Source organism: Oryx dammah, unplaced genomic scaffold (assembly GCF_014754425.2).
Source record: "Oryx dammah isolate SB20612 unplaced genomic scaffold, SCBI_Odam_1.1 HiC_scaffold_11077, whole genome shotgun sequence".
In the NCBI taxonomy this organism is placed as follows: domain Eukaryota; kingdom Metazoa; phylum Chordata; class Mammalia; order Artiodactyla; family Bovidae; genus Oryx; species Oryx dammah.
In genome coordinates, this window is record NW_024080471.1 from 7,158,633 (window position 1) to 7,170,869 (window position 12,237).

The 12,237-nt window shown below is 41.9% G+C and overlaps 1 protein-coding gene across 3 annotated transcripts in view; it reads left to right on the top strand.

Annotated features, from left to right (window-relative positions):
• Positions 1 to 243: 243 nt before the first annotated feature.
• The window catches only part of LOC120860495 (UDP-GalNAc:beta-1,3-N-acetylgalactosaminyltransferase 2), a 63,414-nt gene continuing 51,420 nt past the window's right edge, over positions 244 to 12,237 (top strand). The window contains exon 1 of one of the 3 annotated variants that reach the window (XM_040236318.1): positions 244 to 551. In XM_040236318.1, the coding sequence (XP_040092252.1) occupies positions 440 to 551 (112 nt within the window). In that variant the 5' untranslated portion in view covers positions 244 to 439. The remainder of the gene's footprint in view (positions 552 to 12,237) is intronic. The other 2 variants (XM_040236319.1, XM_040236320.1) reach the window with 2 other exon arrangements.

The following is a 12,237-nucleotide window of genomic DNA, read 5'->3' on the forward strand; positions in this document are numbered from 1 at the left end:
CGAGTGACGGAAGAGAGCTCTGGGATTATGGGAAATATGGTTTCTCAGCCACGGGATGACTGGTGCACTCCTTGCTTGAGCCCAGGGCGGGACTTCAACTCCCGGCTAGCTGGTGGGAGCGGGAGGGGATGCGGGAGAAGGGGGCGGGGCAAGCGAGAGAAAAGGTGGGCGGGGCTGGGGGAAGGCCCAGTGGAGGGGGCGGGGCTCCGGCCGGCTGATCCTCCGCCGCCCGCGGTCGGAGGAACGTGAGTCGCGGGCCCTGGAGCCTAGAGGAACCTAGACGGCGGCGGGCGCGAGGGCGGGTGTCCCCGGAGTGGTCGTGCGGGAGTCGGCCGCTGCCCCTGGGCCTCCCGACTTGCAGGTCCCCTCTCTCTCCACCGGGACGCGGGAGAGCCCGGCGCGCGGCGGGGGCGCGAGGTGGAGCCGGCGGGGGCGGCCAATGCGAAACTGGCTGGTGCTGCTGTGCCCGTGTGTGCTCGGGGCCGCGCTGCACCTCTGGCTGCGGCTGCGCTCCCCGCCGCCCGCCCGCGCCTCGGGGGCTGGCCCGGCAGGTGAGGACCTGGGGCCGGGCCGGGCGGCCCCGAGGCGGGGAGGCCGGCTCCGAGCCTCCCGGCGGCTTCCTCCGCGGGTCCCGGACTGGGGGGAGGGCGGCCCGACGCGAAGTTCCGCAGATGAAACAAATAACCCTCTTTATCCGCGGGGCGTTAACATCGGGCAAACTTTGAGGGCGCTTTCCACCTCCCCGCGTTTCTCAATGGCCACAAGGCCGGTGCACGCGACCGCAAGTCCTCCGGCTGTCCCCAGGCCTGGCCCGGGTCGCCCGGCGCCTGCCCGGGAGCAAAGCCCCGTGGGTCCTTCTGCCCCGAGCGGCAGCTGCTCAGCCCAGCGCAGGGCTTCCAGGTTGCTTTTTTCCTGCCCAAGTTGTTGGTCTTATTCGGTGAAGACTTTGAGGTCTTCGGGCCAGGGATCGCGTTTGTGCGTGTTTTAAAAGGTGGCTGGGTTTTGCTTTTAAGGAATAAGCTTGCTTTAAAAAGGTACTGTACTTTGTATTTTTTGAAAACTCTGATGTAAGTCTGTTGAACAAATTTAGGCATGAAGTAGGGAATGGCTGCGAGTGAAGTTGTTCCTGGGAGTTTCCTTTGCAAAGCCTGCTAATGAAACATACACGAAAGTATCGAGTTCTTTAACTATGTAAACTGCTCTAAAAGTTATTCTTTAGTGGGAAAACCTTTGTCCATGTTCGCTTCACAGCCTGATAAATAGAATGCTTGCTCACAGCCCAGTGGATTTGCTGTTAATGAATTCCACCGCACCTAAGACTTCTTAAGGTTTCTTTTTTTTTCCTTGTCTTCTTTTTTAAGGGCTTGTCCTAGGACATATTATATAAAGAAGCCTGGAAGGCTGTGATAAAGATGAGATAATAGTCGTTTTGGTTTTTAACTACATTGGGGATTTTTTTCTTACCACTTCTTCCCAAGACAGTTGTTTGCTTGTGCAGTATTTTTAAGGATTAGAATTGAATATTTGCAATGCTGAGATGGCTCTGTGCCTTAACTTAGAAGTAGAAAGTATAGAAACTAATTTGGCAATCCTCAAAGCAGTCTCATTGTTATAATTGGAGTTCTTTATTCTGGTAACACTCTCTTAAAATCCTTTTCTCTTACACAAAGCTACAAGCTCTTTGAAAAGACTATTTGTGTGACCTGAATAGAATTAAGATACTATTTAAATGATTTAATGAAAGTGCAGCATTTCAGGACATTTAACTTAACAGGTTAGGGTTTTATTTTTGTTTTCTTTTTTTAGACTTTTGTAAATGGACCTGAGGAAAGAGTGCTATATATATATAGGTATATATTATATACAATGCTCTGTAATATTCATTGTGTTTGTATTTTACAAGTTTTTTTTTTTTTTTTTTTGGTTTGATGAGTGAGCTCTACTGGAATTTACTTTTAGAGTGTACTTGGGATATTTATGACCTAAATATATTTTAGGGTCCATAAACAAGCAGAAACTCTGTATTCTTTTAGGTGATAGCCATTCTGACAAGTGTGGAGTGATTCTTGTTGTGATTTTGATTTGCAGTTCCCTAATGATTAGGGATGTTGAGCATCTTTTCATATGCCTGTTGGCCATCTGCATTTCCTCTTTGGAAAAGTGTCTCCAGTTCCTCTGCCCAGTTTTTAACTGGGTGGTTTTTTGATGGTGAATTGTATGAGCTGATCATTTGTAAATATTTTCTCCTATTCGGTAGATTGGCTTTTTGTTTCTGTCAATGGTTTCCTTTGGTGTGCAAAAGCTTTTAAGTTTAATTAGATCCCATTTGTTTATTTCTGCTTTTATTTCCTTTAGGAGATGGGTCCAAAAACATACTGCTGTGATTTGTGGCAAAGAGTGTTCTTCATGTTTTTTCCTCAAAGAGTTTTACAGTATCTAATCTTACGTTATATACGTAAGATTATATACTGTGGTGTTGGAGCAGTCTCTTGAGATCCCTTGGACTGCAAGGAGACCCAACCAGTTAATCCTAAAGGAAATCAGTCCTGAACATTCATTGGAAGGACTGATGTTGAAGCTGAAAACTCCAATATTTGGGCCACCTGATACGAAGAACTGACTCATTTGAAAAGACCCAGATAGATTAAGGGCGGGAGGAAAAGGGGATGACAGAGAATGAGATGGTTGGATGGCATCTCCAACTCGATGGACATGAGTTTGAGTAAGCTCCGAGAGTTGATGATGGACAGGGAAGCCTGGTGTACTGCAGTCCATGGGGTGGCAAAGAGTCACACACGACTGAGCGACTGAACTGAATCTTACATTAGGTCTTTAATCCATTCTGAGTGTATTTTTGTTTATGGTGTTAGAGAATGTTCTAATTTTGTTCTTTTACATGTAGCTGTGTGATTTTCCCAGCACCACTTACTGAAGAGATTTTCCCCCCATTGTCTCATCTTGCCTCCTTTGTCATAGATTAATAGACCATAAGTGTGTGTGTTTATTTCTGGGCTCTCTGTTCCCACTGATGCATGTTTTTTTTTTTTTTTTAAATTTTATTTATTTATTTGGCTGCTCTGGGTCTTAGTTGTAGCATGTGGGATCTAGCTCCCTGACCAGGGATGGAACCTGGGCCCCCTGCACTGGGAGCTCAGAGTCTTAGCCACTGGACCACCAGGGAAGTCCCCATGTGTCTTGTTTTTGTCCCACTACCATACTATTTTGATGACTGTAGCTTTGTAGTGTAGTCAGAAGTCAGGGAGCCTAACTCCTCCAGCTCTGTTCTTCTTTCTTAAGATTGTTTTGGCTATTTGGGGTCTTTTGTGTTAAAACTTACTTGCTCCAGTTCTGTAAGTTTTACAGCTTCGTATCCAACCCTCTTGATGCTTGTCTTTGTTCCTGGAGCTAGTCCCACCATGCTCGCATTTTCTCATAGTGCTCACAGCTTCCAGCCCCAATGGCATGCCCTTTGCCCTGAGTCTGCATTGGGTCTCTCTTGTGGTAGCTTCCACTCAAGTAGCCAGTCTTTCCTGGACCACTCCTGGGGATTAGGGGGTTATCCCTTCCTAGTTTTTTTTTTTTTTTTTAAATTCCTGTGGGCTCACCTCAAAGTATTAAAAGTAACTTTGTAAACAACTGTTTTCTTTTTAAGAGTTAAGTTTTCTGCCTCCATTAGTTTTGCTGATGCCTTATCTGCCATCTTGTGAGACCAGGCTAGATTAAGGAAGCTAGGAAGGAGAGCTTGGAAAGAGACACAGCTCTCAGTGAGGAGCTGAGTACTAGTTGTGTAAGTTAACTTTGACTTTAAATGGATATTGTACATCCAGTCAAATAGTAAATAGAGTATTTTAATCTAAGTGAAACCTTGGAGAGTCCTAACTTTTCCTTTTGCACTTCTGGTACTTTTGAAACTAAAAACAATAGAAGCATCTCAGTTGCTAAAATTTCCCACAAATGCTTTTCTCATTGTGTTTTCACCAGTTCAAACTAAAACATTTGCGCATTTTTACATTTCAGCCCTTATCCCTTAAGCCTAAAGTGAGAGAGAAAACCCAAAAGTTTGTTGGTATTCGTCCCTCGTATTTACATTTTAAGGTTCATTTTTGTTCTCTTTTCTGCCTCTTTGTCTTCAGTTTTGTTGAGTCATGGCAGTACTTTTCAAAAAGGGAGGTTTATCTCCCCTGAATAGTAAAAAAAGGCTCTCTAACTTGCAGCTGACTCTGCAAATGTTTGAGAGCTGCCTCACTGCCAACTCCTATTGTAGGTGTGGAATTTAAACAGTAATCAAGATAATGTCCCTGCCCTCATGCAGTTTACAATTTTAAAGGGAAGACAGAACATAAGAAAGTAATTATTAAATGTCATAGGGGAGAGTGATGAGTGTGGTGGCAAAAATAAAGCAGTGTAAGAGGACAGAGGATGGTGTGCTGCTGTGTTACGTAGAGCGGTCAGGGGAGGGCGTTTGAGGTTGCAGTTGGGCGGGAACTTGAATGCACTGAGTCAGATGGGTTAGTGCCTGGTGCTGCTCTAATGTGGGGCTTTCTAGGTGGTGCTGGTGGTAAAGAGCCTGCCTGCCGAGGCAGGAGACTTAAGCGGTGCGGGTTTGATCTCTGGGTCGGGAAGGTTCCCTGGAGGAGGGCACAACCCACTCCAGTGTTCTTGCCTGGGCAGTCTGTGGAGCCTGGCGGGCTGCAGTCCATAGGGTCGCAAAGAGGCAGACATGACTGAAGCGACTTAGCACACAGGCTCGCTGTTCTAATGACCTTGAGCAGGTGAAACCTGGTCAGAGAGAAGAGCTGATGAAGAGCAAGCAGCTCTTCTGTTGCGAAATCCCACACACCTGGGGCGAGGAGAGGCCCGTGGAGGCATAGACAGCCATCTGAGCTGGAGAGGAACGATGCAGGATATCTCGGTTTTAACGCACTGCTTTTGGGTTGTGCCTTAGCAGGAATTAATTTAGCAGTTAACTTAGAAAAATGATTTGACAAAGGAAGTCTTCTCTCTCTAGGATATTTGGGAAGAAGGAAACCAAGAAAGGAAAGAAGCATAGCCATTCAACAAATCCTTAGAGCGCTGGGTTTTTAGTCTCAGCTCTCAAGGTATTCATAGTTTGTTAAATGGAAACTGACACGGGGCAAGTAGAAGGTCAAAGACAAATTGAGCTTGCATAGCAGATTCGCCGAGGGCTGGTTCATCTGAAATGATCCCTAAATGCTAATCTTGTCTCAGCACTTCTGTTGTTTCCTTATTTATAAGATGATGACCTCATAGGGTTACTGTGAAGATTCTGTTAATAAAACACCCAGAACAGTGCCTGATTCATGGTGAACACTTGGTGAATGTTAGAGAGAAGTGGTGGTTTGATGGAGGCTAATGCCCGTGCTGGTGAGGTGTTTTCTTTGGCATCTGAAGTTGGTGGGAGCGTGCTGGTGGTATGTGTAATGATCGTCCTCATCAGCAGATCTGTGGGGAGCATGCATGTTTTCTTCATTTTCTGGGTTTCCGCCTGCCTGTGGTTGATGTCATCTGAGAGCAATCACATAAGAGGGGACATTTCAGCCTCCGTTTTAAGGATCTGTGAGCTTGTTTTGAACACTCAGTTCTGAATTCTACCTCCACTGGTCTTTAATAAAATTTCGAATGTCCACTTTCAGTGCAGAGGCTAGCAGATTGCCAGACTCTCAGGGTGTACTACATACTGAAGAAAAGAAATGGTCAGTGCCTTTGGGGAGCTTGTGTGTAGTTTTAATGATTCTTGACATTATGAAGATTTGTTTATTGCTATATGTTTGCCATCTAAAGCAGGGAATGTAGGAAGTGTTCAGTAATTTAAAGGAATGGATCAAGAGGATAAAACTGGCAAAGTATGAATGGATTTGTCATTCATAGACCATCCATTCACATTCCATGATTTTAATTTTTTACTTGTAAAACAAACTGCTTATAGAAAATTTTGAAATTAGTTTTAAAAAATGAAAGAAAAATGAGCTATACTGGGCAGTTTTTGAATGTACATACAAAAAACATGTTTGGGGAATTATTTAGTATTAAAACTTTTTTGATGTGTTACGTACATTCAGAAGAGTGCACATAAATGTAAACTTGATGTAATTTCACAAACTGAATTTGTTGTTCAGTTACTCAGTTGTGTCCAACTTTGCAACCTCATGGAATGCAGCATGTCAGGCTTCCTTGTCCTTCACCATCTCCCGGAGCTTGCTCAAACTCAGGTCCTTCGAGTTGGTGATACCATCCAGCCATCTCGTCCTCTGTTGTCCCTTCTCCTGCCTTCAATCTTTGCCAGCATCAGGGTCTTTTCCAGTGAATCGGCTTTTTGCATCAGATGGCCGAAGTATTGGAGCTTCAGCTTCAGCATCAGTCCTTCCAATGAATATTCAGGAGTGATCTCCTTTAGGATGGACTGGTTTGATCTCCTGCAGTCCACGAGAGCCTCAAAAGTCTTCTTCAACAACACAGTTCAAAAGCATCAGTTCTTCGGTGCTCAGCCTTCTTTATGGTCCAGCTCTCACATCCATACATGACTACTGGAAAAACCATAACTTTACTAGACACGCCTTTGTCGGCAAAGTAATGTCTCTGCTTTTTATTATGCTTTCTAGGTTTGTCATAGCTTTTCTTCCAAGGAGCAAGTGTCTTTTAATTTCATGACTGCAATCACCATCTGCAGTGATTTTGGAGCCCAGAAAAATAAAGTCAGCCACTGTTTCCACTTCTGTTTGCATCTATTTGCCGTGAAGTGATGAGACTGGATGCCATGATCTTAGTTTTCTGAACGTTGAGCTTTAAGCCAACTTTTTCACTCTCCTGTTTCACTTTCATCAAGAGGCCCTTTAGTTCCTCTTCACTTTCTGCCATAAGGGTGGTGTCATCTGCATATCTGAGGTTATTGATATTTCTCCTGGCAATCTTGATTCCAGCTTGTGCTTCATCCAGCCCAGCATTTCGCGTGATGTGCTCTGCATAGAAGTTAAGTAAACAGGGTGACAATATACAGCCTTGACGTTCTCCTTTCCTAGCCTGTAACCAGTTCGTTGTTCTGTGTCCATTTCTAATACAAACTGAATACACCCAGCTAATCAGCACCCAGATTAAAGACAGGAGAACTGCCAACACCTTAGAAGCTTCCTTTGTGCTCCCGTGGCCAGGAGTGGTAACAGGATCCTAATCTTTAATGCAGAGATTTGCCGGCTTTATGTGCTTTATGTAAATGGAATCATACTACATAGGGCTTCCCTGGTGGCTAAGGTGGTAAAGAATTTGCTTTCAGTGCAGGAGCCTTGGGTTTGATTCCTGGGCCAGGAAGACCCCCCTGGAGAAGCAAGTGGCTCAAGTAGGAAGGAAATTCCCACCCCAGTATTCTTGCCTGGAGCATTCGATGGACAGAGGAGCCTGGCGGGCTACAGTCAGGGAGTCACAAAGAGTGGGACACAGCTGCAACTGACACACGCTATGTACATAGATCTCATAACCTGCTTCTTTTCATAAGATGTAGAACAATATTTAATGATATGTTTGAAGCATAATGTCAATGGCTGTGTAGTATTCTGGCATATGGATAATTTTATTTAACTAGTGCCTTATTTGTTGTATTCGTGTAGTTTGCAGTTTTTCATTATTAAGAAATGACTCTGTGATGACCAGAGATCTTTTAACACATCACTGGTTATTTCTTTAAAATGTATTTTTAGCTAAGGACAAAAGTTACAGAAGTCTGAGGTATTTGATGTATCATGGGGAAATTTCCTGGAGAATACTATACCAGAGTACATTCCTGCCAGCAGCATAGGAGAGTTGCCTTTTCCTGGTAACAACTGCCTGTATCAAAATATCCATCATTAGGGCATTGTCATTTAAGAAGATATTTGTCAGTTTGAATGTGAGAGAAAACTAGTGTCTTATTGCTGTCATTCAAACTTGACTTCCAGTGATGTTGAACTGTTTTTCATAGATTTATTGGCTCTTTACATTTCTTTTTCTGTGAATTATCTTTTTCTGTCCATGTTTACTTTTTCGTTGGGTTGGTTTTTTTTTTTCCCCAATTTTCAGACATGAGAATTGAACAAGCTACCCTATGCTTGGAACACTGAGCAGAGGGTGATGAAAAACGCAGAAGGGGACTGGAAAGTTGGGCTGGGTTTTTACACAGCATCCACTTGGAGGGTTTGTGTGTTTGTTTAATCTTGGTTGCGCCATGCAGCCTGCAGGATATTGGTTCCCTGACTAGATGTCAGACCTGGGCCACAGCAGTGAAAGCACTGAACCCTAACCCCTAGGCCACCAGGGAGCTGTCTGCTTTGAGTTTTATGCTGTGTAACACAGTATTCACAGATCTGTTGCACTGATATACATTGGTGGTATGTGGTAGAAGAAACCACAGGCTTTTTTTAAAATTGAGGTATAATTGACTAACAAGCCTTAGTTCAGTTGTGCAGCTGAATGATTTGATACATATATATATCCTGGAATATATACAGCTAACCATGATATATTTAGTTAACATCTGTCACCACGCATAAGTCAGTTTTTTTTCCTGTGATGAGAACTTTAAAGACCTACTCTGTTTAGCAACATTTAAATACAATACAGTTTTGTTTTGCTTTTTTTTGACCCAGGCCCCAGCAGTGAAAGCCTGGACTCCTGACCATTAGGCCACCAGGCAGCTCTCTACAATACAGTATTATTAACTGTTGTCATCATGCTGTACTTTACAACCCTGGGACTTACTTATTTTATAACTGGAAGTTTATACCTTTTACTGTTACGCCTACCCCCATCCTCTGCTGAACACCAGTCTGTTCTCCGTGAATTTGGTGTTTTGTTCTATTGGTCTGTCTGTGTCTGCCTTACTTCACTTAGCCTAATGCCCGCAGGGTCTTGGGTGTTAGTGCAAATGGCAAGATTTCCTTCTTTCTCGTGGCCGAGTAACATTCCATTGTGTATAAAGAATACGTTTTCTTCACCCATTCGTCTATCAGTAGACACTTAGGTTGCCTCCATATCTTGACTGTGGAAAATTACGCTGCAGTGAGCATCCCCATGTTCACTCTCACGCGTATCATCTCCACTCATGTCTTCGCTAGTGGAAGTTTTCATTTCCTCCGGATGAATATCCAGAAGTGGTTTTGCTGGACCAAATGTGAGTTCTGTCTTTAATGTTTTGAGGAACCACCGTACTGTTTTCATATTGGCTGCGTCGATTGACATTCCCACCAACGGTGCAGGAGTTCCTCTTCCCTACATCCTCTCCAACACGTATTATTTCTTACCTTTTTGGTAATAACCATGCCAGGAGGTGTGGTGATATTTCATTGTGGTTTTGATTTGCATTTCCCTGACGATTAGTGATTTTGAGCACTGTTTCACATAGCTGATGGCAGGCTGTATGTCTTTGGAAGAATGTCTATCCAGATCCTCTGCCCAATTTTAACTAGGATTCTTTGGTTTTTTGCTGTTGAGTCGTATGAGTTCTTCATGTGTTTTGGATATTAATCAGATGTGATTTGTAAATGTCTTCTGTTCAGTTGGTTGCCTGCTCATTTTGCTGATGGTTTCCTTTGCTGTGCAAAAGCTTTTTAGTATGATGTGGTCTCATTTATTTTTGTTTTTGTTGCGTTTGCTTTTAGTGTCACATCTAAAAAAATTATTGCAAAGACCACCATCAAGGAGCTTACTTGCCTGTGTTTTCTTATAGGACTTTTATGGTCCTACATTCAGGTTTTTAATCCATTTTGAGTTGATTTTTGTGTATGGTGGTAAGTTAGTGGTTCCGTTTCATTCCTTTGCATGTGGCTGTCCAGTTTTCCCATATCATTTATTTAAGAGACTGTCCTTTCCTTGTTGTTTTTTCTTGGCTCCTTTGTTGTAATTGAATGGGCCATATATGTGTGAGCTGATTTCTGGGCTCTCTGTTCTGTTCCATTGATCTGTGCGTCTGTTTTAATGCCAGTATGTACTGTGTTGATTACCGTAACTTTATAACATGGTTTGAAACCAGGCAGTATGGTGTTTCCAGCTTTGTTCTTCTTTCTCTAGATTGCTTTAGCTATTCAAGGTCTTTGTGGTTCCATACAAATTTTAGGATTTTTGTTTGTTTGTTTCTGTGAAAAATGTCCTTGAAATTTTAAGAGATTGCACTGAATCTGTTGATTGCTTTAGCTAGTATGGACATCTTAACAATATTAATGCTTCTGATCCATTAGCATGGGATATCTTTTGTTTTTATGTTTTTCAATTTATTTCATCAATATCTTATACTTTTCAGTGTACAGATCTTTTGCCACCTTAAATTTATTCCTAGGTTTTTTATTCTTTTTGATGCAATTAAAATTGGGATTGTTTTCCTAATTTCTCTTTCTGATAGTTTGATATTGTATAGAAATACAGTTGACTTTCATATATATCCTGTAATCTTACTGAATTTATTAGTTCTAACAGTTTTTTGGTTGAGTCTTTAGAACACTGTTTTCCTGGAAATAGAAGTTCTCTAAAGGCCAAAATCTGCCATGTACTTCTCTTCTGCAAGAAAAAGAGAAATGTATGTGAAGTTACACAGTTCAATAGAAGCAGCTTAGACATGGATTAGAAGCAGAGAGGATTGGCAGTGGCAGAGAGAGGTGGAATAAGATCAAAAAGTACTTTACAGTGATAATCCATGAGATTTTCACATACCACATGGTTATCTTCGCGTCTGTTTATTTATTTGTAGAAAAATCTCAAGAGGTCTGGGTGAAACCATTAGGATACCCTTGTAGGTCCAAGTGAAAGATAAGAAACTGAGTTGATGCTAGAATTAATGTTGAGAAAGAAAGATTTGAGAACAATTTTAAGGAGATTTTGTTATCAAGGAAAGGTCTCATGTAATACATCTATAAAAGATCTATTTTGATTACTGATCCAAGATAAGGTAGTGGTATTTGGCACTTAAAGAGATGTTTCAGTTATGTTGAAATTTTTGTGCAGCAGCTTTGTTTTCTCATGATGTCAATAACCGAGGCATTTGGGATACATTGAATTCTTCCTCTAATCTTTTAAAGCTTTTTAATCTTTTGAGAAGACATTTTGAAACAGATGAAATAGAGCATCTAAAGACTTTTTGGTGTCAGTTTTCTCTGATTAGGAAACTGAGGCACAAGGATTTGAATAGCTTCTTACTGATACTGTGGCAGAATGTCAGCTGTAGAATCAGTCAGTTATGTGTGGATGACTGCATTTGCCTCACTGCTGTCGATAAAATGTACTTACTACCAGTATTTCTCTGATAAAGGAGGAGGAGAGAATGGGTTTTCATTGCTAATTTTACATAAGCATTTAAATCATTGTCCCTTGAAGAAATAACATAGTTTTGTTGTCTTTTGAATAACTAGATCCTATGGGATATAATAACATTGTGTTTAATGTAGTAACACTCTCCGGCTTTCAGTGATTTATTTTTGGAAACATTTTGGATCAGTTTTCACCACTGGAGAAAGATGAAATGGGATCCCTAATCAGAGCTATGTATAGGCTTGTACCTTACAAGCTTTGAAACTGCTGATAAATAAGGACAAGATATCTTTCTTTTTCTGAGGACAGATTTTTAAAATGTAATCTTGTCCATTAAATGACAATAGAAAATGAGTCATAAATATGACAGTAAAAATAATGACTTGTCACTTGATTTTTTTTTTCCCCCCCAAACTAGAAATGTTTCAGGGACTTCCCTGGCAGTCCAGTGGTTAGGACTCCAGACTTCCATTGTAGCCGTGTGGGTTCAATCCTTGGTCGAGGAAGATCCCATTTGCTCTGTGGTGCAGCCAAAAAGTAAAAGAAAAAAGGAAATGTTATTTCCCCTCTTTAGACTAAGTGATAAATGTTTGCTGCTTGTAGAATTTATTGGCATAAATAAGGGTTCTGATTCTTTCCAGCACGGTAGTCCTTCAGCTTTATCTCCCAGGCTTAGTAACCAATATTAATGTGTGGCTTCACCTTTGAAAGCACATTTGTTATTGTTAGTTGCTTGATTGCCTACTGTTTGCCTGGTACCCAACCAGGACCTTTATACACATTATCTTGTTTAATTTTTTACAGCAACTCTATGAGAAGTATTATTACACCCATTTCTACTTAAGGAAACTAAAGATTAAGAAGTTAAATAACTTTTATACCTGAAGAGCCAGGATTCTGACTACAGCTTAATTGGCTCTTGCTGCTTACTGCTGTGTGGTTTATGCCACATTG